The following is a 27,208-nucleotide window of genomic DNA, read 5'->3' as shown; positions in this document are numbered from 1 at the left end:
CTTGATACTATATAGAGAAAATCCTAAACATGCCACCAGAAAACTACTAGAGCTAATCATTGAACTTGGTAAAGTTGCAGGATACAAAATTGATGCACAGAAATCTCTTGCATTCCTATACACTAGCAACGAAAGATCAGGAAGAGAAATTAAGGATACAATCCCATTCACCATTGCAACAAAAAGAATAAAATACCTAGGAATAAACCTACCGAAGTAGGTCAAAGACCTGTACTCAGAAAACTGTAAGACACTAATGAAAGAAATCAAAGGTGACACAAACAGATGGAGAGATATACCATGTTCTTGGATTGGTAGAATCAATATTGTGAAAATGACTGTACTACCCAAAGCAATCTACAGATTCAGTGCAATCCCTATCAAATTACCAGTGGCAGTTTTTACAGAACTAGAACAAAAAATCTTAAAATTTGTATGGAGACACAAAAGACCATGAATAGCCAAAGCAATCTTGAGAGAAAAAAACGGAGCTGGAGGAATCAGACTCCCTGACTTCAGACTATACTACAAAGCTACAGAAATCAAGACAATATGGTACTGGCACAAAAACAGAAATATAGATCAATGGAACAGGATAGAAAGCCCAGAGATAAACCCACGCACCCTGTGGTCAGCTAATCTATGACAAAGGAGGCGAGGATACACAATGGAGAAAAAGACAGTCTTCAATAAGTGGTGCTGGGAAAACTGGACAGCTACATGTAAAAGAAAGAAGTTAGAACACTCCCTAACACCATACACAAAAATAAACTCAAAACAGATTAATAACCTAAAAAAAAAAAAATATATATATATATATATATATATGGCACAGATGAGTATGTTGAGATCTCAACATGCTAGTCAGTCACTAGGAACTTGGGAATAGAACCCCACATCCTGCCTATTGGTTTTAAAAGTTGTCTTTCACTTTGCTGTTCTCCCATGTCATTCGTAATTGTGTTTAGGTTAGTGATAGTTCCTCACAAGAGGACTAAATGAATATTGAACATTAGCCTGACAAATTCATTTTTTAGATTCTGCCAAGGGAATTAAAGACTTCACTGTTTAATTTCCAGGCTCCTCCCCCAGCCATAGGAAATATCATACAAGCTCTTCACCCAGGAGACATCAGAGTCACATGTTGGATGCTTCTTCCTACCCAAGTGACAGTAGGAAAGCCTCTGACTCAGATCTTTCTCCTCCACGGCATAAACAAAGTTCAGGGCCCCGGGATTCTGATTCAGATCTGTCACCTCCACGGAATAGACCTAGGCACTGGAACTCTGATTCTGACCTCTCTCCACCAAGGAGGAAACAGAGGGCCAAATCATCTGATTCTGACCTGTCTCCACCTCGAAGGAGTCAGCCTCTGGGAAAGAAGGTAAGAATTTTCAGGAGCCATATCTTCTCTTAGAGAGAGATAACGCCTGTCTTCTAGCTCTGTACAAGTCCCAGAGATCCAAGCCAAAGCAGCAAGAGGTAACTCTTAGTAGCATAGTAAATCTAGCTCACGGGACCTCTAGGGCTCTTTTCTTCTCTCTGAAGTCAGGACTGCCTAACCCAGCCCGGGTGAACTTGCAAATAGCAGATTCCCTCAATAGCTTCTGCCTTTATATCCTCTCAGTTCCATGAATCCCATTTTAATAGGTCCACAGAAACTTCCTATTTTCTTACGAATAAACTGAGAATGTAGTTTACAGAGTGGAGTTAGGAGCATGAACCTTGTGTCAAACAGGTTACATATTGGGATCGTACTTCTTATATGTACTATCTGTGAGATTTGAGCAAGATACATAATATCTCTAAGGCTCAGCTTCTTTATCTTTAAAATACGGATAATAGTAGTATGTACTTCATAAGGTTCTTGTGGGAATTAAATGAGTCAGTAAGTAAAGCTCTTAGCACAGTGCCTGGGACAAAGTAAGCATTTAGTATAAGCAGTCTGCTGTTATAAATTGGACTGTAGGTCTCCAGAGCTCAAAGAGAGGCACTTAAAATATAAAATGACTTTTAGAAATCATATCGCCTGGGAAGTAAGTGTTTTGTATTATTTTAAATCTGTGATGAAGCCTGAATTAGCAAAACAAATCTGCGTGAACCCTGAGTAATTGTGTTGTAAAGAACACCAGTACTAGTAAAGAAGTGTTATTCCAGAGCTTCCCTGGTGGCACAGTGGTTAAGAATCCGCCTGCCAATGCAGGGGACACGGGTTCAGGCCCTGATCCGGGAAGATCCCACATGCTGTGGAGCAACTAAGCCCGTGTGCCACAACTCCTGAGCCCACGTGCTGCAATTACTGAAGCCTGCGTGCCTAGAGCCCATGCTCCGCAACAAGAGAAGCCACTGCAATGAGAAGCCCGGGCACCGCAATGAAGAGTAGCCCCCACTCGCCGCAATTAGAGAAAGTCTGCACACAGCAACAAAGACCCAACGCAGCCAAAAATAAAAAATAAAAAAAATTTAAAAAATGGTGTTATTCCAGTGAGTTGGTTAAGAAAGAGAATGATAGAGCCTGTGGTGTGCACGTTTCCTCTAACACAGACGTTTCAGGTAAGTTTTTCTGTAGCCCATGTGGTCCTGGTAGGGTAGACCAGCCTGTCCCTAGCCCAGGAAGTAGGGTTCTTCTCTTTTGGGGAACAGAGTGAGGTCTGTGTTTCAGCTGGACTCCTTGACATTTTTATGTATCTGCTTAGTCCATGGGCAATTTACTATTAATCAAATTTAATTTAGCACATTGTTTAAGGATATCGGGATATAAGTATATACATTGATTGTGGGTTGGTTATCTTGATACAGAGTGGAGTTTAGTAAGAAGTTTAGATTTGGTTATATCTTGTCATTATCCTGAAATATAGCCACAATTTCAGGATCTTAGGTCTGCTTGACTTTGTGATTTAAATGAAATATTTTATCAGTGTTGATCTCTACCAGAGGGCTTAGAGCTTGATAGAGGTTTCTGATCAGGTGACCTGAGAGTCTTCATGTGTGCGGTTTATATGCTGTAAAGTCAGAAATACAGATGCTTAGCCTTCCCTTTAGCATATTGTTGGTTTGTGTTTCTGTTTACTCGTAAGCTTGATAGTACTGTTAAGTTTCCATGAAATTCAGTTTTATTTCTTGTCTATTTTGTGAATCCTGTGGTTGGTAATAAGAATATAAAGCTAGAGTTTTTGGTTTGGTTATTGCTGATTATGAGACAAAAATACACCTAACTGTGTATACCCATGGAGTCTATTGCTGCATTATCTTATTAATGTTGGATGCTCCCTTTTCCATTGCATAGGCTGCACACATGTATTCTGGGGCTAAAACTGGGTTGGTGTTAACTGACATACAGCGAGAGCTGCAGGAGCTCGAGAGACGGGACCAAGAGACCATGGCACTTGAAGGTAAAAATGTGAAAGTGCAGAGACCAGTTGAGGCTCTTGTAGCTTTTATTTTTTTTAATGTAGCTTATTATACTTGATATTTAAAAGTTGTAATTGCTGTCAAATTTCAGCTCTGGTTTTGTGCATTATTTTAACTTCTCATTGGGTCCAAGTGGTTCTTTTCCTTCTTGAAAAACGTTAATTTTCAGGATCATTACCAATATGCACTTAGATGTTGGTAGGGACTACTAGTAGTCTGGCTGTGAAAGTTCTTATCTAGCATGAGAACCCCAAGTGGTTGATTTCAGCTGTTAGAATATTATTTCTGATTTTGATACCTGGTGTTTATCTTTAAAAGTATAATTTTCCTTTGCAGCTGAATTCCAGTATGCTGAAACCGTATTTCGAGATAAGTCTGGTCGTAAGAGGAATTTGAAACTGGAACGTTTAGAGCAGAGGAGAAAAGCGCAGAAGGACTCGGAGAGAGATGAGCTGTATGCTCAGTGGGGAAAAGGGTAAGAGAACCACTGAAAGGAAAAACAAGACTGCAGTGACCGGAGGAAGTCATTTCTCTATTCTTCTGCCTTCAAAGCTGTTTTTAGGAATGGGAAATTCAGTGTCCTCAGTCTCCTTCCTAAGATACTGATATATTCCACACTTCCAGTTGGTATTCAACAATTTTACCTTTTTCAGTATTTGGCCTAGGCTGCTGGAAAGCGGAGGTTCTCCAAGTGTAGCAGTACATCTCAGTGTAAGAGTGGAAATGTTAAACAGGATAACAGACACTCCTGGTTCTTTTTGTCTAGGCTTGCACAGAGCCGGCAGCAGCAACAAAATGTGGAGGATGCAATGAAGGAAATGCAAAAGCCTCTGGCCCGCTATATTGATGATGAAGATCTAGATCGGATGCTGAGAGAAAAAGAAAGAGAGGGGGACCCCATGGCCAAGCTTATCAAGAAGAATAAGGCCAAGGAGGACAAGAATAAGAAAGGTGAGCCTTCTGGGAATCTCCAGAGAATGAGGTGACTTACGTGAAGAGAGAAAATCAGTAGGGTGATGATACATAGCTATGTGCAAAGAAGGCTTTCCCATACAGTTTCAGATTTCTTGTACTGGGGAATTTAGATTTAACTCAAGAGACTTCTGTACAAAAAAATTTTTTCCCACTGCCATCCAGCTCTGATTTGAATTACGTAGGTAACTAACTTTTCTCCCTCTCCTGTCATTAGTGAGACCTCGCTACAGTGGCCCAGCACCTCCTCCCAACAGGTTCAATATCTGGCCTGGATATCGCTGGGATGGAGTAGACAGGTAAACCTGAATATTTCCTACAGTTTTGTTTTCTCTTCCATCTAACCCGAACCTTCCCTGACTGTTCTCAAATCATTCTACACTCTGCCTCATATTCTGCTCTAATCACAAGGTTAATAATATGCACTTTGGTTGCTTCTGTTTCTCAAATCTCATTTCCCTTGCTTAGAATACTCCTTCCTTTTTTCCTTTTCAAAGCTCTGGGCAAATAACTCAGGTGGTCCAGCTAGGATACCCTTTGTTTTTGACACTGATCACTTCTAATGATATTTTCTAAGGTTTGGAGGGGATGAATGATAGGTGCTAGTCTGAAGCCTTTTATATGTTGTATCTTTAAAATGTAACCCTTGAATCTTTTCTTCACTGCCTTAGGAGTGAGTTACTTGTAATGTTGCACTGCCCCTACCACCTTGTCTTTTCACCTACCCATATCTGTACCCACATGCACTAAATTCCTTTCTGCTATCATGGATGAACTATATATGCTCCTATCCAAAGTCAGTCCCTCTCCTTCATGTTAGATCCCATCTCTTGCCTGCTAAAGGACATTGTTCTGTCATCTAGCACAGTGACTCTCAAAATTTGTCCTCTCAAGACTCCTTTACACTCTTAATAATTATTGAGGACTCTAAAAAGTTTTGTTTATGTGGGTTATAGCTGTTAATATTTACCATATTAGAAATTAAACTAAGAAGTTTAAAAAGTATTTATTAATTCTTTAAAAAAAGCCATTACGTTAACATAGTTACCCTGTTTTTAAAGAGAAATAACTATATTTTTCAAACAAAAAAAAAGTGAGATTCGGGATAGCTTTGATTTACATTCTTGCAAATCTCATTAATGTCTGGGCTGATAGAAAACATCAGGACTTTTTTTTTGTATTTTATTTTTTAACTTTTAATTTTATATTGGTATATAGTTGATTAACAATGTTGTATTAGTTTCAGGTGTATAACAAAGTGATTCAGTTATAAATATACATGTATCTATTCTTTTTCCAATTCTTTTCCCAATTAGGTTGTTATAGAATATTGATCAGGGTTCCCTGTGCTATACAGTAGGCCCTTGTTGGTTATCCATTTTAAATACAGCAGTGTGTACAAGAAGACATCAGGATTTAGTCTGTTGCAGTATGTTTAGCTGAAATATAGGAAGAAAATTCAACCTTATACATAGGTAGTTAGAAAAGGAAGGTGTATTAGGTTTTTTTTTTTTTTTTGTGGTACGCGGGCCTCTCACTGTTGTGGCCTCTCCCGTTGCGGAGCACAGGCTCCAGACGCGCAGGCTTAGTGGCCATGGTCACGGTCCCAGCCGCTCCGCGGCATGTGGGATACTCCTGGACCGGGGCACAAACCAGTGTCCCGTGCATCAGCAGGCAGACTCTCAACCACTGCGCCACCAGGGAAGCCCTAGATTTTTTTTAATACTACACAAAAACTCAATAAGTGGTAGTTTCTTAAAGGTTATTTGTAATATGGAATCAGAAACCATATCAAAAAGCTTTTCATACTGTTAGATTAAAATCCATTGGTCTTTTTCCTATTTTGGAAAAAGGTAAACCATATACTGGGTAGTGCAAGATATTTCCTATATCTTTTACTCATGCATGATTTTATAACATCATCTGCTGTTCATTGGTTTGCTGAGTTTTTCAGACCTTCCAAATGTTAACATATTTCATATACAATATCAGATAATGATATATACATATTAATATTAACTTTGATCTCATCACAAAAATCTTTAAATAACTAGAAGCTAAAGGAGTTCATGGTAGTGGGTACAAGTTTTTCAAAATTCTAATTTACGCTTGAAAGCTCCTATTTTATCATTGGCAACAAATATTACCAGCCACTTTCCTTGAAGCAAAGGTCACTTCGTACAATGGCTTTTTTTGCAGGATCCGTCAGATTTTGAACCTAGAGGATCATGTCCTCTGTGAATATAAACAGTGTTACTTCTTCCTTTCTAATCCAGATGCCTTTTGTTTCTTTTTCTTGCCTTATTGCACTAGGTACAACTTCCAGTGCAAATGTTGAGTAGAAGCAGTAAGAGCAGACATATTTTACCTTGTTGCTAACCTTAGGAGGAAAACATTCAGCCTTTTCACCATGAAATATCTTGTAAACTATAGAATTTTTTTTGTAGATTTCCTTTATTGAGTTGAGAAATTTCTATTCCTAGTTTGCCAAGGAATGTCTTTTTTCAGGAATGTATGTTGGATTTTATTCAAAATATTTTCTGATTTTCCTTTTGGTTCATTCTTTGAGCCATGATTTACTTATGAGTGTATTTTAGAATTCCAAACATTTAGACTTTTCTAGATATCTCATTGTTATTGATTTCCAATTTAATTCCATTGAGGTAAGAGAATACACTATGTAATATTTTGATCTTTTGAAATTTATTAAGCCTGTCTTATGGCCCAGTATATGGTTTACCTTGGTGAATAGCCCATTTGCACTTGAAGATAATGTGTATTTTGCAGTTGCTTGGGGTAGTGTTTTGAAAAAATTTTTTTGTATTCTTTTTTTAAGTAATTTGGAATAATTTTAGATTTATAGAAAATTTGCAGAGATAGTATAAAGAATTCTTGTAAACTCCTTATCCAGTTTTGTTACCATTCGTTATATTATCATGGTACATTAATCAAATCTAAGAAACCAACATTAGTATGTTATTATTAATGCACCAGATTTTATTTAGTTTTCACCAGTTTTCTATTAATGTTCTTTTTCTGTTCAGGGATGCAATTCAGGATACCACATTGTACTTAGTTGTCATGTCTCCTCAGTCTCTTCTGATCTGTGTCAGTTTCTCAGTCTTTCTTTGTTCTTTGTAACCTTAACATTTTTGGGGGGGGGTATGGTCAGGTATTTTTGTTGACTGTTCCTCAAATTGAGTTTGTTTGATGTTTTTCTCATGATTAGCCTGAGGGTATGGGTTTTTGGAAAGACTTCCACAGTGGTGGAGTGTCCTTCTCATCACATCATTTTAGGGGTTACATGATATCCACATGACATCACTAGTAATGTTAACCTGGATCACTGGGTTAAGGTAGTGAGTGTTTGCCAGGTTTCTCTGCTTTAAAATTGCTGTTTTTCTTCTTTCATACTCTCTTCTCTGGAAGTGAGTCAACTGAGTTCAGCTTGCACTCAAAAGGAGACCTACAGAAGGATATCTACATATATTATTTAGACTTTTTCTGTAAGGAAGATCTGTTTCATCTCACCATTTATTTTCTCAATCATTTGTTTATATCAGTATGGACTCATGTATATTTTATACTTTGTATAGTAATCTAATAGTATGTTATTTATTTTGTTGCTTAAATTGTTTTGTTCTTTGGCCATTGGGAGTTCTCTCAGGAGTCCCTTTTATATGCCTATCCTTTTATTTTTTGAGCATTCTTTGACTTTCTGTTACTATAAGGTGCTTCAGGCTCATATTGTGTTTTCTCTGCCCCAGTGCCTAAAATAGCCATTTCTTTAAGAAATCCTGGCTGCTTTTAATGGGGAAAGATATTTAGAAACCAAGATCCAACTGCTAGAGTGCTTGTTGTTACTGAGGTGTCATTGTTTCTAGACCCTCTCAGCAGACAGAGCTAGTTAATGCGTGTATAGTAGTCTGTGTATACACACATATCTACAATTGTTTCTGCGTCTATCCACCTGCAAGTGTGTTGTATATACACATATATTTACATATATATATAAATAAGAGTTCATGTTGATGTAACTGACTCTAACCAAGTATTACCTTTCCTTTTTGCTTACCTCCCCAACATTGAGAAACCTGGCACCCACCATCCACCATCCATTTTGCTCATCCCAGGACACATGTAAAACAGTTTCAAAATTGAGAAATTCAGAAATGAGAAACTAATTTACCATCTAGAGTGTAGCATTTATGTGCAGTTCATTTTGTTCTTACCCTTATAATTTCTAATCAAAATACTATTTTCCAACATAAAGAGTCAGCCCCCGTACCCCCCCCAAACATCCTGGGTAATTTTTTTCTTTTATAGTTTACTTATATTAGTGTTTACTCATTATGGTGTATAGTTCTATGGGATTTAACAAATGAGTAGAGTCATTCATTCACCACCCTAGTACTGTATGGAATAGTTCCATCATTCTAAAATTTCCTGTGTAAGTCTTCTTTTAGTCATTTATACCTCCTCCACCAACCCCTTATAATTACTGCTGTTGTTTTCTGTCCCTATAGTTTTGTCTTTTCCAGAGTGTTACATGAATGGAATCATACAATGTGTAACCTTTTGAGTCTGACCTTTTGCACTTAGCAAAATGCATTTTAAGATTCATCCATGTACTTGCATGAATCAGTACTGTATTCCTTGTTTATCACTGAGTAGTATTGCATTGGATTGGGTATACCACAGTCTGTTTATTCCCCAGTTGAAGGATATCTTGGTTGCTCCCAGTTTTTAGCAGTTGTGAATAAAGCTGCAGTAAACATTTGTGTATGGGTTTTTATGTGGATATAGTTTTCAGTTTACTTGGGTAAATACCCAATGATTGCTATATTGTATTGTTGAGATTATGTTTAATTTTATAGGAAACTGCCAGTTGTCTCCCAAAGAGGCTGTATCATTTTACATTACCACAGAGAGTGAGGATTTCTGTTGTTCCATATCCTTGCCAGCATTTGGTATTGTCAGTGTTTTGGCTTTTAGGTTTGGCTTTTAGGTGTGTGAATTTAGTAGTGAATTTTAATTGCTCTGTTTTCTTTTTAGTTATACCTTTCTGCAATTTTTTTTTCAGTGTTATAAGGATCACAGTACGTATCTTTAATTTATCACAGCCTACTGAGAGTTATAATTGTACTATTTCACATAAAATATAAGAACCTTGCAACACTACAGTTCTACTTAACCTCTGTTTTTAGTGCTATTGTTTTCATACATACTACATAAAAAATGGTATAGATCCCACAATACAGTGTTAAAATTTTTACTTTGCAGTTATATATTTTTTTAAGAAACTAAGAAAACAAAAGAAAAAAATACATAGTTGTTAGTACTTACTGACATAGTTACAATTTCTGGTATTCTTCCTTCTTTCCTAAAGAAATTAGGAAGTTTTAATATTCCTTCAGTGCAGGTCTGTTGGCAAAAAATTCAGTTTTTGTTGATAGGAAAATGTCTTTATTTCACCTTTGTTTCTTAACAGCTTTCATTTTGAAATAATGTTAGGCTCACAAGAACTTGAAAAAATAGTACAGTGTATTAGTGTACCATTCACCCAACTTCCCCCAATGATAATATCTTTTATAACCATAGTACATTATCAAAGCCAGGAATTGGTATTGGCACAGTTCTATTAATTAAATTAGAGAATTTTTTCTCACCTTCGTTTTTGAAGGGTTGTTTTCACTGGCATAGTGTTGAGGGAGGTTATCGAGGGGATGTGACCACTGGTTGACCTGTGAGCTGGACCCAGGCAACTGGAGGCCCTTACCTCTCCCCTGTCCTTGGAATGTACATCCTGCCTACTCTTCCCATACTGGCAGCCATTTCAAGGACATAGCCTTGAGAGAGTAGGGTGTTGTTGAGACCATCTGGACCGAACCCTTATATATAAGGCCTCTATATAAACTTTTAGGGTTCTGGCAGGCAGGTGTGGAGAACCACTTGTCCTGCGCCCAAGACAAACCTTGTATGTAAGTTCCCTTGCTTATTAAACCTGCCACCTGCCAATCTGGAGTGATCTGCCTCTTTCTTTGGTCTCTTGTTGTCCTCCGTGTATGGGGGCCAATTTCAGATTTTACCCAGGGAACTCCTGAGGTTTCAAACCAACACAGAGAACTCAGGATTGACAGTACCAGACTTCTATGACAGCTCTGTCAGCCCTTTAAAGACTTTTCATCACTTTTTGGCCTCCATTGTTTCCAATTAGAAGTCAACCCTCAGATTTCATTTGTTTCATTGTCTCACCCCCTAACCCCAACATATACATATTATAATATATTCTCTGGCAGCTTTCAAGATTTCCTTCTGGTCTTTGGTTTTCAGCAGTTTGACTATGATGTACCTAGGTGTGGTTTTCTTTGTATTTATCCTTTTTTGAGTTTGTTGAGCTTTTTGGATTTATGAGTTCATGTTTCTCACATTTAGGAGGTATTTGGCTGTTTTTTGTTCAATTCCTTTTTTTTAAACCACTTTTCCTTCTCCAATTACACTATTTCCACTACTTGATATTATCCCACAGATCTCTGAAGTCCTGTTCATTTTTCTATCATTATTTTTCTCTCTATTCTTAAGGTGGGATAATTTCTTTTGATCTGATTTCAAGTTCATTGACTCTTCTGCCATCTCTAGCCTATTAGGCTCATACACTGAATTTTTTGTTTCAGCTAGTTTAAATATATTTATTAGTTATTTTTAGCTGCGTTGGGTCTTCTTTGCTGCACGTGGGCTTTCTCTAGTTGTGGTGAGCAGGGGCTACTCTTTATTGCAGTGCATGGGCTTCTCATTGCAGTGGTTTCTCTTGTAGCAGAACACAGGCTCTAGGCACGTGGGCTTCAGTAGTTGTGGCATGTGGGCTCAGTAGTTGTGGCTCACGGGTTCTAGAGTGCAAGCTCAGTAGTTATGGCACATGGGCTTGGTTGCTCTGTGGCACGTGGGATCCTCCCGGACCAGGGCTCGAACCCGTGTCCCCTGCATTGGCGGGCACCACTGTGCCATCAGTGAAGTCCCTCAGCTAGTTTATTATATTTTTCAACTCTAGAATTTCCATTTGACATATTTCTCTGCTGAGATTTCCTACCTATTCATTCATTATGCGTCATTTTTTTTCCCTTGAGAATATTTATAATTGGTGCTTTGAATTCCTGTCTGCTCATTGCAACATTTGGGTTATCTCAAGATTGGTTTCTATTCATAGTTTTTTCTTGAGTTTCATCACATTTTACTGTTTCTTTACATGTCTGGTCACTTAAAAATGTTATACTGGACATTATGAATGGTACATTGCAGAGACTTTGAATTCTTTTATATTCCTTTGAAGTGTGTTGATTTTTTTAATAAGATGGTGTAACCATCTTATTTTTAATTTTGTTTATTAATTTATTTTAATTATTTATTTAATTTGTTTTGGGCTGCATTGGGTCTTCGTTGCCTCGCATGGGCTTTCTCTAGTTGCAGTGAGTGGGGCTACTCTTCATTGTGGTGCGCGGGCTTCTCATTGTGGTGGCTTCTCTTGTTGTGGAGCACGGGCTCTAGGCACGCGGGCTTCAGTAGTGGCACATGGGCTCAGTACTTGTGGCTTGTGGGCTCTAGAGCGCAGGCTCAGTAGTTGTGGCACATGGGCTCAGTTGCTCCATGGCATGTGGGATCTTCCCAGACCAGGGCTCGAAACCTGTGTTCCCTGCATCGGCAGGTAGATTCTTAACCACTGCGCCACCAGGGAAGTCCTTGAAGTGTGTTGATTTTTATTCCAGCAGACAGTTAACTTGACTGTATTTTAACTCCAAACTCTAACTTCTTTGCAGTGGGCAGCAGCTAAAATTTCTGCTCAGTTCTTTCAGTTTCTAGCTGCTGGTTTTTCATGGGGCCCAAGGGGGGTTCCCCTGCACAAGCACAGTTTAGCAGTTAGCCAAAGATTTGGGTGCAGTTTGTATGTAGATTTTGGAGTTCATCCCTTTTGAAGCTCCCTCCCTTTCAGTATTTCTTCCCTGATTTTCCAGCTGCTCTGCTCACTCTGCACTGACACATTAAGCCAGTAAGCCTGTGGCTTTCTGCCTCCATGAGCTGTGCAGTTTGGGAAGTGCCCTCTGACAAAAAGCCTCACAAATCTCTTCTGACACCCAGACTCCCACCCAAGTTTTGTCTGCTTTTGGTCACTCTCTCATGCCTTCAAATACTTTCAGATACTTGTATCTTTATATTTTGTCCAGATTTTATAATTGTTTTCTGAGTGTAGGTTAGTTTGCACTAGTTCTCTGCCATGTCTGGAATCTACCACTCTGCTTTATATGGGCCTAAGGCATTATCTTCTGTCCTTTAAGCTGCCATCTAAATCCAGAGCTCTAGTTCCTGATATTGGCAGGTATCCTCAGGGTGGCTGTGGTTTCAGGCTCCTTTCCTGCTTTCGTTTGCAGCACACTGTATATCGGCTTTTTGGTAACAGGAGGGTTTTTCAGAATACTAATTTGCTGTATAGCCAGAAGTAGATCTTTTTATAGCCACAACCATAAAGATACTCCTGCTACACTGAGTTCATTTTTTTTTTTCTTTTTTCTATTTTTTTTTTTTCAAATTTCTGGACCCAAAACAGAACTCTCCCTGACCTGGTTTTTAACTGGTATAATTTGTCTCCATCTCTCCCAGTAGTTTTCCTACACTTCTCATTCTTCTTTTCTCCTAGATTTTTCCTTTTAGTTCCCTTTCTCATCCTTGCTTTCTTTCTGATTATTTATTCTTTCATTGCCTTTTCTGCTTTTGTCTGTTTTTGGCAAGTGAATATTTCTAAAACAGATCTATAGTATGTTACAGTTAGAAAAACCCATAAGGTCAATTAAACTAACTTACATTATTTAAAAGAGAAACGGAGGCCCCGATAAATTTAACAACTTATAGTCTTTCAGCTCACCTGATAAAGCTGGAATTAGACCTTGGGCACCTGATTCTTTGGTCTAAATCTCTTTCCACTGTGTGTTCTCTTGCAGTTTGTTTCTTTGATTCTGTTTAGGGTTTGGTTTGTTATTCATAGGACCTTTTGTCTGTTTGATCATATTAGTGTTGATTCTCTTAAGTACTTACTCCCCAAGACAAGAAGCAGCGGTTTCCTTGTGCTCTAGAACACCATGCATGCTTCTAAGGTTGGAGATGGTGCCATTCATAATAAGATTCCCTTCTTCCTCACCCTTTCACTACTCACCCAACTGATCCCTTAGGGAAGGCCTTAGGAAAGAGGGAAGCCTGTCATCCCAATCAGTTCAGTAGCACTTAGCATATGTATTATAATTTTAAGCAGCTATGTACTAGGTGCCAGGGTCTCACAATTAGTGAGAGACGGTCCTTGAGCACAGCAACTCACTTTCTATCTAGAGGAGAAGACAGACAAGTAAATAATTTCAGTGCTACTTGCTAAGTATTACTATAGAGGATTTTCAAGGTGCCTTGGGAGCACAAAGGAAGAGTAGTTAGAGTCAGCCTTGGGAGACTGGTCAGGGAATGCATGCTTCCTAGAGGAGGTGATACATGAGCTAAGTCTTAAGGGATGTCATTAACCAAGATAAGAAGGAAAGGAAGGATATTTAAGGAAGAGCATCCTGTATTGCAAGGTCATAAGGATATGGAACATCCTAGTGTTTGGTGGGGTGGGGGCCTGTTATAAGCAGTTTGATGTTGGATAGCAGTAAGTGTGAAATGGAGTTGTGTGAGATGGGCTGGAAAGGTAAGCAGGGGCCTGGTCACTGAAGGACTTGGAAACATTTCTGAGGAGCTTGGTGTTTACCTTAGAGGCAGAGGGGAGCCACTGATGGATTAACAGTAGCTCTACATTCTAGATAGGTGATGCATTGTAGCAGTCGTACGAAGCATTTGCAAGGCACACATTTGGAAGTAGAGAGACAAGATACAAGGTTGTTGCAGTAGATTAGGCTAAAGATGATGGAGGTCTGAACCATGACAGTGGTAGTACGAATGGAGAGAGGAGGAAGTGGGAAATTGGTTAAGTGATAAGATGGCAGGACCTAGTGACTGATTAGGTGAGAGGGAGAAAGCACTGGGTTTGGCAATAAGGAAGATCAGTAATGACTTGAGAGAGCGTTAACTCCATAGCATAGTGAAACAAAAGCCAGGTTCTAATGTGTCAAGGAGTGAATGAAAAATAAGGAAGTAGACAGTGAATAAAGACTCTTTCAAGAAGTTTATATAAGAAGACGAAGTACATGGTATTAGAAGGGAGTTTAGGGCCACTCCTTGAAATTCACCCCTGTAGTGACTTCCATGACACCCTACTTCTGGTTATTTTCTCTTATCATTTCATCTCGGCCACCTTTATGAACTTCTGTTCCTCTGTGCCCCTGCTTAAATGTTTCTCAGGGCTCCATCTGTAACCCTTAGCTGTTCTCACTCCATGTGCTCTCTTGGCTGAATCTAGTCTAGTACACCTTCACTTACCAGCTGTATGTACATGATTCCCAAATCTGTATTTGCACCTCAGTCTGGAGTATCTGGCTGTGCATTGGATTTCTCTGTTGATATGTACTTGAGGCATCTTAAATGCAAACATATTCAAAACTGAACTCATCAGCTTTCTCTACTCTAAGCGTGCTCCTACTCTTGTGTTCTGTCCTGGTTAATGGCAGCCTTATTCATCTAGTCACTAAAATTATTAACCCATGAGTCAAACTTACCTCTTCCTCCTTTGCCCTTATATAACTAATCAATCACTAAGTCCTACTATGTTTTCTCTCTTTCTGTCCCTCTTCTTTATCATTACTTTCATCATCTGTTGCATGGACCATGGCAGTAACTTTCCTGCCTTCAGTCTCCTCCAGAGTGATCTCTTTGAAATGCAGTTTATGCTCCCACTTTAAATTTATCGTTCACAAGAAACTCTACTCAATACTCTGTAATGGCCTACATGGGAAAAGAATGTAAAAAAAAAAAGTGGATATGTATATGTATAACTGATTCACTTTGCTGTACACCTGAAACTAACACAACATTGTAAAGCAACTGTACTCCAATAAAAATTAAAAAAAATAAATTTATCCTTACTAGGTGAAATCTAAGCTTTATACTATGGCTTACAGAGCTCATTATGATTTGCCCTCTACCTACCTTTCTGACTTTGTCTCGTGCTACTCTCTTTTCATATTTGAGGCTCCAGCCATACCAGTTTGCCTTTGGTTCCCTGCATGTGCCATGCTGTTTCTTACTTTTGTGCCGTTTTGTTGCTTGTGCTATGCTCTATGCTGAAATGCCCTTCTGACCCTTCTGGCCCTCTGGTTAACTCTTTCTTTTCAGACTTAGCGTGGGGGCCCCCTTCACGAAGGCTTTGCTGACCATTCTTGTCCATCCCCCTCCCAAGTTGAGTAAGATCCCCACTCTGCTTCCATGATACCCAATGCATATTTCTATCATAATCTATGCTTTTTGTTTTAATTATTTGCTTAAATGTCAATCTCCTCCACTAGTCTGTGAGTTTATCAGGATAGGTGCTGTGTTACGCTCATTTTCATGACACAGTGCCTAGTATATAATAAGAATTCACTAATTGTTTGTGTAATGAATGGATAAAGTATAATACGTAGACATCAGCTGAGAGTGAGTTGGGCCTTTAGAGAGCGGTAAATGTTTGAAACAGTTGTCAAGAGTTTGAGAAAGAACTGAACAAGGACTAATAAGAGGGTGGATTATTCTGTCTTTCTGATTCTGTTGCTTATGTCTTAAATATTTTCACATGATTGCCTTTACTTTCCTTTTTGCTCATTAGATTGTGAACTCTTTTTTCAAAAATCAATGTTCAGTTCAGGATTCTGGCTGATGAGTATTTCTTGATTGCAGATCCAATGGATTTGAACAGAAGCGCTTTGCCAGGCTTGCCAGCAAGAAGGCGGTGGAGGAACTTGCCTACAAGTGGAGTGTTGAGGATATGTAACTTTTCTGAGGCAGTGGGGGTGGCTGTGGGTTGTGGTGGTGGACACTGGGTGGACAGACGTCCAGCTGCAACAGTCATCTGTGCTCATAATCAGGGCCCACACAGACCAGCGACTTGTTGGATGCCAGTTTTGACTACAGAAGAATATTTGAGACGTAATGTTTGGACTGAAGGACCTGTACTTCTCAGGTGTGCCGACACTGCCTGTTGCTGGCTTTCAGAGGAAGCGTTGATTTCTCTGTGTCCCAGGGTTTGTTCTTGGTTAGGGTTTTCCCTTTTTAATAAACACACATTTATTTTTTTAAAATAATTTTCTTAAACGGATATTCTGTTTTGGGGAAGAATACAAGCTAATACTGAACCCCCAGGGATCTTGGAGGGTGATAGCTGGATTTCTCATTCATCTAGGAAGCAGGATGAGTACAAACTTTCACAGTGATAGCTCCTTCCTCTTAGAAAATAAGAATTATTGCTAAACTAGACTTAGGAATAGACATGGCAGTTTGGAGACATGGTGTCTGGTAAAGGTAGTGTCACAAATTAGTGGGGAAGAGATAGATAATGGTGCTCGGAAGATTGGCTTATTATATGGACACAAATAAGGTTGGATCCCTGCCTTAAACCACATAAGGCAAAGACAAATCCCAAAGTGATTTTACCTAAATGAAAGGTAAAATGCTACAGCCAATTAGAAAAAATGGGGAATGTCTTTGTGACCTTGGGGTGAGGATAAATTTGTTAAATTAGATCTCCAAATCACAATCCGTAAGGTTTGATAGCTTTGCCTACATCATAATTAAAGACTTCTAGTCAACAAAGCACCCCATAATCAAAGTTAAAAATGGGTATAGATTAGGAGAAAATATTTCCAATGTCTAAAACTGATAAAGGAATACATTTATAAGAGATTGAATGTAGAAGGAACTACTACAAATAGGAAAGAAATACAAAACACAAAATAAAAATAGGCAAAGAATATGAATATGTAAAATCTAAAGGGAAAACCAGAATGGGTAATAAGTATATTACTACTAGTAATAAGAGAAATAGAGATCAAAACATTAATGAGTTTCTACTTTGTATCTATCAGCAAAAATAAGGAAGAGACTGAATTCTCATGGGGAATGAAAACTCATGGGAAGTTTCAACTGGTGCATCCATTCTGGAGAACAAATGGGCAAAACTTAATTGAAAATAAGTAATATCTGGGATGTAGTATTGCAGAATTTTTGAGAGAATATTGTCTGAGTTTGAATCTCAGGTATGTCTTTTACTATGTGACCTTGATAAGCCACTTAACTTCTCTGTGTTTTAGTTTCTTCATCTTTGAAATGGAGATAATATTACCCACCTCACAGGTTTATTGTGAGCCTAGAACAGTGCCAGGCACATAGTACATGTCACAAAATTATTAGCTGTTGTTATCATTGTCTTCGTAATATCAAGTGTTGATAGCCAGCTTCCAGTGTGGCCCCAATGATCCCTGACTCCTGGTATTTAAGCCCTCGTGTAGTCCCCTCCTACAGTGAATAGGGCTGACCTGTGTAACCGGTAGGATGTACTGGAAATGTGTGACTTCTGAGGCTGAGTCATAAGAGACATTGAAGCATCTTCCTTGTATTCTCTTGAATTACTTGCTGTGGAAGAAGCCCGCTACTATGTCATGAGGACACTCAAGTGGTCCTCTGGAGAGGCCCATGCGGAGAGGGACTGAGGCCTCTCACCAGTAGACACACCAATTTATCAGCCCTGTGAGTGAGCTACCTTGGAAGTGGATCCTTTTAGCTCCATTCAAGCCTTTAGATGTGTGCAGCCCTGATCAACAACATGGCTGCAACCTCACGAGAGATCCTGAGCCAGAATCACGCAGCTCCAAATTCTTGACACAAAGAAATTGAGATAAGAGGAGGTGTTTATTATTTTTTAACAGCTTGAGATATAATTCACATACTATACTGTTTACCCATTTAACGTGTTTAAGTAGTTTTTAGCATATCACAGAGTTGTATAACCTTCACCACAATTCATTTAAAAATATTTTGGATACAGGGAGTTTTGTATCCATCAGCAGCCACTCTTCACTTGGCCCCGGCTCCCCTAGCCCTAGGCAACTACTAATCCTTCTGTTGCTGTAGATTTGCCTGTTCTAGACATTTCATATAATATGTGAATGGGACTATCATACAATACATGGCTTTTTGTATCTAGCTCTTTTCACTTAGCGTAGTGTTTTCAAGGTTCATCCGTGTTGTAGTATGTATCAGTACCACATTCCCTTTAATGGCTGAATAATATTCCCTTGTATGGATATACCACATTTTATCTATCCATGCATCTGTTGATATTTGAGTTGTTTCCACTTTTTGGCTATTGTGACTAACGCTGCTATGAACATTCATGTACAAGTTTTTGTATGGACTTATGTTTTCATTTTTCTTTGAGTAGAATTGCTGACTCATATGGTTAACTCCATGTTTTGCTTTTTGAGGAACTACCAAACTTCCAAAGCAGTGTATGAGAGTTCCAGTTTCTCCACATCCTTGCTGATACTTGTTTTTGTTGTTGTTTTTGGCCATGCCACGCAGCTTGTGGGATCTTAGTTCCTCGACCAGGGATTGAACCCGGGCCACGGCAGTGAAAGCGCTGAGTCCTAACCACTGGACCACCAGGAAACTCCCGCTAATACTTGTTATTATCTGTCTTCTTGATTATGGCTCTCCTAGTAGTGTGAAGTGGTATGTCATTGTGGTTTTGATTTGCATTTATCTAATGCCTAATGTTGTTGAATATCTTTATTTATCTTCTTTGGAGAAATGTTTATTCAAATCCTTTGCTCATTTTTTTTTTTTTTTTTTTTTGCGGTACGCGCGGCTCTCACTGTTGTGGCCTCTCCCGTTGCGGAGCACAGGCTCTGGACGCGCAGGCTCAGTGGCCACGGCTCACGGGCCCAGCCGCTTCGCGGCATGTGGGATCTTCCTGGACCGGGGCACGAACCCGTGTCCCCTGCATCGGCAGGTGGACTCTTAACCACTGTGCCACCAGGGAAGCCCTGCTCACTTTTCAGTTGGGTTATTTGTCATACACATACACACATACACACTGTTATGTAGAATTCTTTATATATTCTGGTAACAAGTCTCTTATTAGATACATGATTTGCAAGTATTTCCTTTCATTCTGTGGGTGTTATTGTTTTAAGCTGCTGAGTTTTTAAGTAATTTGTTATGCAGCAATAGGTAACTGATGTATTAAGTTTGTACATACCCTGCCTCAAAGCAGTTTCCACTCCTGGCTTTATCCTTCAGAGAAACTTGCACAGATCCACAAGGAGTTACGTATATGGATATTTATCTTTATGTATCTTGGGTAGCGAGAATCTGAAAACAGCTTAGAAGCCTGTTTCTAAAGGAATTGATAAGTAAAATGTGGTATATGTATATGATGGAATATTAGAAAAAAGTCAGATGCAAGCTGTTAGGACATGATAGACTCCAGGTGAGGAAAATAAGGAATAATGAAATTTATAGCAAAAATTAGCTAAGTAAATTGAACACAGAAAGTATTTTTTAAGGAGAATTTACACCTTAACTTACTAGAATAGTGTCCTTGGGAGGGAACAGAATGGGACTAGAATGCGGAATGAAGGAGGGAAAGGGAAACAAAAGAGGGGCCTTGCATGGATGAGTGAGATAGTGTGTCCTGACCTCAGGCATGTGATCCACTCAGTTCTTTGTGCCTGGGGCTCTAAGCACACATCCAGAGGCAAGGTCTTGCTCTAATGGAATTGACATTTAGTACCTGTATTAGTTGGGGTAGGCTAAACTGCTATGACATTCTCCAAATGGACTGGCTTACCACAATAGAATTTTTTTTCCTCCCTCCTCACTCATGTCCAGGGTAGTTTCAGATTGGGTGAGAGGGAGGGGGATTCTCTACTCCATGCAGTCATTTAGGGACCAGGCTGATGCCAACATTAACATGGCTGCCAGGGTTGCTTTGGGTATTGCCATTTTGGTGAGCTGAGCAGAGCTTGGAGGGTTGCTTGATAGATATTGTGGGCCAGCTCTAGAAGTGGCACACAGCCATTCACATTCTGTTAGCTAGAACTTAGTTGCATGGCTGCCCCTTAATGCAAAGGAACTTGAGAAATGTGATGCACACCCAGGAAGAGGGGAAAAGTGGATGTTGTTGAGACAGAGATCCTCTCTGCTGCAATCCTGAAGAAAGGCTGTCTGCCCGCCCGCTCCCGTCCCCCATTTGAGACTTTTGTGGATTTTGTGGAAAATCCCAGAGGGACTCCATTCTCTACCTGGAGAGTCTCAGCTGAAGTCACTACCAAGTTAGGAATATCTCTTTCCTAATTGGTCAGTGGCTGTCAGAGGAGAGCTTAGGCAGAGAGATGAAGGGTAAACTTAAATTGTGTCTAGACTCAGCATTTGTGAGAGGAAGGTAGTGTTAGAGAGGAAACAGCTCAAAATAAACTTGAAGGTTCTATAGTTAACATGTGGCAGAGTTGGGACTAGAACCCAGTGTTCTCCTGGGCTCTGCAGTGCCTGTATGGTCCTTTGGTGCCTTGCTGTAAACATTTTTTAAAAAAATATTTTATTTATTTATTTGGTTGTGCCGGGTCTTAGTTGCAGCTTGCCAGCTCCTTAGTTGTGGCATGCGAACTCTTAGTTGCGGCATGTGTGATCGAGTTTCCTGACTAGGGATCGCACCCGGGCCCCCTGCATTGGAAGCGTGGAGTCTTAACCAGTGAATCATCAGGGAAGTCCCAAACATTTTTTTAAAAGGCCCAAGGTTAGAACGTTGTGGTGAAACTGGTAAAATCCAAATAAAGTCTGGAATTTTGTTCATAGAATTATGCGATTGTTAATCTCTCAGTTTTGAAAAATGAACGTAGTTAGGTGAGTTAACAGTCAAGAAATTTGGGTGAAGAGTAATGAGACTTTCTGTATTGTCTTTACAACTTTCTGTAAGTCTAAAATTTTTCCAAAATAAAAAGCTTATTTTTAAAAAAGTCCCTAGGGAATATAGGCTCTGGACACTGGATCCTACTCTAAGTTACTACTTTTGAGTTTATACTTTCGTAAGTTATGTTAAAGCCAGTCCCTTTCCTGTGAGTGGCGGTGAGCATGTTAAACTTCTAGTCTATTGTCACATCTGTTGTACACAGCTGGCTTTTATTTCCACATGGGTTCAGGTTTTAACTTCATTGTGGGGCCCTACACTGTTTCTTAGGAAGAACTCGCCTTAAGAGGCTGTTATGGACTGAACGTTGTATCCCCTCAAAATTTATTTGTTGAAATACTAGCTCCCAAGTTGATGGTATTAGGAGGTGGGGCCTTTGGGAGGGGATTAGGTCATGACGGTAGAGCCCTCATGAATGGGATTAGTGCCCTTATAAAAGAGACCCCAGAGAGATCTCTTGCTTTTTTGGTCATGTGAGAGCACAGCCAGAAGCTGGCTGTCTGTGAACCAGGAAGCTGGCCCTCACCAGACACCAAGTCTGTTGGTACCTTGATCTTGGACTTCCTAGCTTCTAGAACTATAAGAAATAAATATTTGTTATTTAAGCCATCCTGTCTATGGTATTTTTGTTATAGCAGCCTGAATGGACTAAGAGGCTCAGATACTTTGAAAATCTTAAACCACCAATTTTTTTCTTAACAAAAGAATTTATCACCTGTATTCAAGCAGAGACTGAGGTGGAGGGGAAGCAGATAGATTCTATTCTGGGCAAGCTTTGTGTTTAGTGGGCATTGGTGAAAATTTATAAATTCCTCCTCCCTCTGATTTCTCTGCCTTTTCATGTATGAGCACAGCACACCTTTAGGGCAGAGACCTCCAAGCCTGTTCAGCTGGAAGCTGACTGTCATTTCCTAGGCTGGCTACTAGAGGGCAGTGTGATACATCTTTTCTGGACTGGGGAAGCAGGGCACTGGGTCCATGCACATTTTCCAAAATAATAAGACCTAGAATCTTTCAAAGATATAGGTGGCTAAATTCAGTTGCATATTCTTCCACTTCTTATCCCTACCTTAGATCCAGAAACATAATCCTATTTTCAATATGGTAAAGATTTTCAAGAGAGAAACGTAGTATTTAGGTTTTGACCAGAATCTCCCTTACTTGGGCTTTGGAAACCTTTCTCTCCATGGAAGACTTTTTTTTTTTTTAATTTTTAAATCATATTCAGATCCTCTTGTTCTTCTTCCTTTCCTATGCCTTCTTCAGCCTGAAGTTTAGACTTAAGGAGCAGTGAGCAATACTAAAAACTACTGAATTGTACACTTTAAAAGAGAACATTTTATGGTATGTGAATTATATCTCAAAAAATATAAAGGGCAAAAAACAGCAGTGAGCAGACGCTGTAGCTCAAATAGAATGTAATTAATTGATTTTACTGATTTGAGAAGTCTTAATGCTTTGCCATTGGTTCATTAGCAAGAGGGCAATACTCTGATCTCTTTTTTCCTCAGGTATCTTGGAACACACTGACCTAGGACACAGAGAGCGTCGTTCCTTTCTAAAGAGGTTACTCACCCTAGTCAAAGAGCTGGACTAGGGTCAGGGTGTGCCTGGGGAATCCCAGTGAGAAGGCGGAGTCGAGGCTGTGAGGTAGCTATCTTGAGGCCTGAGTTTTAAGTTTGAGTTTGGTAAGAAATGTGTGTCCTGAACTGCGCATTTTTGCAAAGGTTATTTGGGCAGTTTCTTTCTTCCCGTTTCGTTTTTATTTTTAGTTTTAAGTCCTGTTTTTGGCATAAATACTTCTGGAACTGGCTTTCAGGCAGCTGGACTGGCCTGTAAAAGTAGGTAGAGAGATTATAGGGCCATGCTGCAGCCGAGTCATGATTCCCCCAGGACGCTGGCCTTTTTTGCCATATGCAGACAACATTACTGTATCTGGTAATGACTCATTCTCTCCTTTGTACCTGAATATTTTCCTCTGCTCAGTAGAGAAAGTGTGTTTGCCTCACATTCGATGCTGTTGACCTTGGGCTTACACAGGTTCACCCTTTCAGAAAACAAGGGCATGTAGGAGGTCCTGGTGGTAGTTTGATTCTCATTTGGTGCCTGCGAACCCCTACCCTTGGGAGGGGGCAGAGAGCAGTCAGCTGAAAAAGGAATCAGTCTTCCTCTTCCTGCGTGTTACGTTCAGCACCCTCTGTCAGCTCAGGAATTACAAGGAGTCACAGGTAAAACAATGTCTAGTGCTTAGTAAGCAGGGCCTGTTTTCTTTTTCTTTTGGCAAGAGAGGGTAACTTGCTCAGAATCGCTCTGTGCAATAGAAAAGAGCCAGGATTTAAACATCACACTCCTCTCTCTGCAGTTCTCCCCCCATCCATCCTCACCCTAATAGCCAGGTAAGAGGCGAAGGGAGAGTCCAGGGGGTGGTGTCCTACCCACAGGAAGGAGTACTTACCAGGGCCTTCTCATAGCCTCTGTGGTGAGGATCTCCACGGCATACTCGGGGCTGAGTTCCACAGTCCTGGAAGAATTGCTTGCTGGCAGTTTCAGCTTGGAGCTTGGCTGTGAAGACCCTGAATGTACTAGAGGGGTAGTTAGCCTTGACCCTTTCTTCCAGGGATTGGGGAGGTAGCAGATAAGATATCTGGGAAGAGAGGAATGCATGTCTGGGGAAATAATGATAATAAAATAATGCTGATGATTTTAATGGCTATCTTTTGTTAAGTACTTACCACGTGTCAAGCATGTGTTAACTGCATACATACCTCACCTCTGTGGTCAGGGAGAGATCAGAGTCTGTAAGTGGCTGCAGATTTGGGAGGGCCAAATTTCTGGATTTCCCAAGAAAAGTGGCGTTGGGGTATCCTGGCCGGGTAAACTCTTTTTCTTGTTCTCTGCACCCCCTCTTGGGATGAGGGGTAGCTGGGATCTTTACGTGACCCCCTTTGGCAGAGAGCTCAGGCACTTCACCCTGGTCACTGTGTCTCTATTAGACTTGGCAGCACTCTTCCCACGCAGGAAGGCATCTCCTGCTTCGGCCAGCTCGGCTTCTGATGTTGATGCGTAGTGGTCTGCCAGCCAGGAGCGGTGACCTTCCACACGGTCTGGTTGTAGTTGCTGCGTGGGGTAAAAGTATTTCTATAGGTCAGAATCCATATCTATGAACCAGTCCAGGGATGCCAAATAGAAGGGCACCGGGCCTCTGCATGCTTTCTTTGCCTGTCATTTGTGTGCCTACCTAAACTGTACAGTGTATTTTCAGGTAATTTCAAATGAAAATTTATTTCTTCTCTGAAAACAAAAATTTAATTTATTTTATCTCCGTTTCTTTTCACACTCCCCGGTTATCATACTAAGACCCGGCAGAGAGGATGTGACACCTGCAGCCGAAGGATAGGGCAATGGAGACACTTTCTAAATCACCCTGTTAGGCAGCTTGAGGCTACATTAGAAAATGTGGTCTTGGGAAACAGGAGCTTGGACGTGTGTTTGCTGAGGGGGCAGGGAGAGGAACCGTTTCATTGCTAGGTTAGTGTTCCTGGTCACTTCGGGGTGAAGATTATCTTTTCATCTACCACCTTGGAATAGGATGGCTGTTTCTGTAACACTTGTGTAACATTGTGCACATATTACTGACTTTGGGTTGGAGCTGGGCCTTCTAATGTTCACGGATGAGTTAGAGGTATGTAGAGGGCCATTCCAAGCCCCAAGGAAGCAGGCTTTAATAGGGGAGAAGCTAAGACAAGGTTGGGCAAGTGGGATGTCTGATTCTCTATAGTTTCATGGGTACTGGATAAGCCTGGCTACTCTACCTCCTGGCTTGCAGTTAGAGTTCACGTCTCCCAGGATGCGTAGGGCAAGAGCTGACCCCTGCCCCCCCGCCCCGTTATGAACAGCATGCAGTTTGTCCTTGCTCAAAACGTATGTGAGATGAGAGGACTAAGTTAGTCTGAACTAGATGGAGATCCAAGATTGTCAAACAATTAGTCCTTTGCTCTGTTGCCTTCTCCAGCTTTGTCTCTCAGTTGGACAGAAGACAGTCTGAAGTTATTACCTTTGTCTTGGGAAGTAGAGCCCTCCTCTGGCCCTTCCCCCTACAGCAAACTTACAGTAGGTTGCCCACAGTTCTGGTTACTCTCTTGATCCCCTGGCTGCTCTTGGCTCGGTCAAGTTTGAGGACTTGATTCCATCCTGGGGCTTGGAAGTCACTCTGATACTGGTTGATATACTCCATGTAGACTGGATGCATTATTAGTGCAATTTTTCTGCCCTGAATGTGAACTGGGAACATCGACTGACCAAGAGGAGGGTTCTGGAAGGAAATCTGATGAGTGGTGGTCATGTAGTAGTCACCTAAGGGGAGTGAGAAAGTGTGCAGAGGGTGTCCTCTGTGTGGGAGAGGCATGAGATTAAAGGTGGGAATCTGGACCCCAGCAGGCTGGACCTCCTGCACAGCCGGCTCAACTTGACTGAGCCTTTAATAATGGGAATAGCAGATCCCAAATATATCCGCATTGCCTCCTCTACACCTCTGACCTTCAGAGTTGTCTCCCCAAGACCAGAAATAGAGAGTCATTAGTGTGGAATCCCAGAGTGGCCTCCCAGCCCCTTTTGGATCACCTGAGCTTTGAAAGCCTGGACTGCAGGGCTGCCTGCTTGTCCAGCCCAAACAGGAAGGAGAAACATAGGCTGGGTTGGGGTAGTGGGTATGGTGCCCTCCCAGAGGGGTCCTGGCTAACCATGGAGCCAAATATTGCCTGCAAGGCTCTGGAAGGGAGAGGGCTGGGGTACTTGCTGCTTATTATATTCTCCTGGGTTGGTGGTTCCCAAGCCTGGGATCCGCCTCGGGGACGGGAGTGCCCTTGGGTAGGGGGAATTAGGTAGGTTGGGAACAGAGGGGTCAGTTTCTGCTTTATGCAGAGTGCCACTCCTCTATTCCCTATTACCCTGCACCCCTCCAGGCTAAGTCTCACCTGAATGGGAGGGTTTCTCTCCATGGTAAGTTCAGGGCTTGTAACATTCTTCATAGGTTGTACTGAAGTGAATCCATGGAGACTTGCTGGACTGGCCGAAGTAGCCTAGATGTTGTGTCTGGAGTGGAGCCTTGGGAAGGGGCTTCAGGCAGTATTTACCATCTCCTGGGGCTATTTCCTCCTGGGCTTCTGACTCCTGCAAAGCAATCCCCTACTGCTGCTTGCCCATCACGGGAAGTTCACTTCCACCTCTTTGTTCAGAGGGGTCCTTCTTATCTTCCCCTCATTAATAGTGGAAGTTGGTGGGAACCAGCCTCCTAGAGAGGTCAACAAACTAGGCAGGTGCTACCATCTAGCAAGTTACTTAAATTCTCTAAGCCATGGGCTTCCCTGGTGGCGCAATGGTTGAGAGGCCGCCTGCCGATGCAGGGGACATGGGTTCGTGCCCCAGTCTGGGAAGATCCCACATGCTGTGGAGCTGCTGGGCCCGTGAGCCGTGGCCGCTGAGCCTGCGCGTCCGGAGCCTGTGCTCCGCAGTGGGAGAGGCCACAACAGTGAGAGGCCCGCATACCACCAAAAAAAAAAAAAAAAAAAAAAAAAAAATTATCTGAGCCATAATTTCCTTATTTGAGAGGATTTGAGATAAAGTAGCATAGTGCCTGGCATGTAGTAGGTGCTTAATAAAATATCAGTATCTTCTCTTAAAATGGTATTATTAAGATATTTCGAGTGGTGCCTGCTGCATCAGTGGCATGTGCCCCTGTTGACTCCACTCTTACCGCACTCTTGACTTTACCTGAACAGCAGGATGGCTTTTCCTTGGCTGGGTTTGGTGAGCCAGCATCTCTTGCTGGGTGGGATTGAGGGCTGTGCCATTTGAAGAAGGGTATTGAAGTGGATGGGGTCTTCTGTCCCCAGGAGAGGGGGTGTCTAGAGCAGGGGGAGGAGT

General features: G+C 40.9%; 1 protein-coding gene across 2 annotated transcripts in view; it reads left to right on the top strand.

Annotated features, from left to right (window-relative positions):
- BUD13 (BUD13 homolog) overlaps positions 1-27,208 on the top strand; it is a 173,174-nt gene that overhangs the window by 17,411 nt on the left and 128,555 nt on the right. For both annotated transcript variants that reach the window (XM_060304087.2, XM_030837521.2), the window contains exons 5-11: positions 1,080-1,384; positions 3,287-3,392; positions 3,748-3,886; positions 4,178-4,362; positions 4,601-4,682; positions 16,222-19,050; positions 22,798-22,936. In XM_060304087.2, coding sequence (XP_060160070.1) covers positions 1,080-1,384; positions 3,287-3,392; positions 3,748-3,886; positions 4,178-4,362; positions 4,601-4,682; positions 16,222-16,315 — 911 coding nt within the window. In that variant the 3' untranslated portion in view covers positions 16,316-19,050; positions 22,798-22,936. The remainder of the gene's footprint in view (positions 1-1,079; positions 1,385-3,286; positions 3,393-3,747; positions 3,887-4,177; positions 4,363-4,600; positions 4,683-16,221; positions 19,051-22,797; positions 22,937-27,208) is intronic.

The sequence above is a fragment of the Globicephala melas genome, chromosome 8, assembly GCF_963455315.2.
Source record: "Globicephala melas chromosome 8, mGloMel1.2, whole genome shotgun sequence".
Lineage (NCBI taxonomy): Eukaryota > Metazoa > Chordata > Mammalia > Artiodactyla > Delphinidae > Globicephala > Globicephala melas.
The sequence above is the reverse complement of the archived record's forward strand: the minus strand, read 5'-3'. Positions and strand labels throughout refer to the sequence as shown.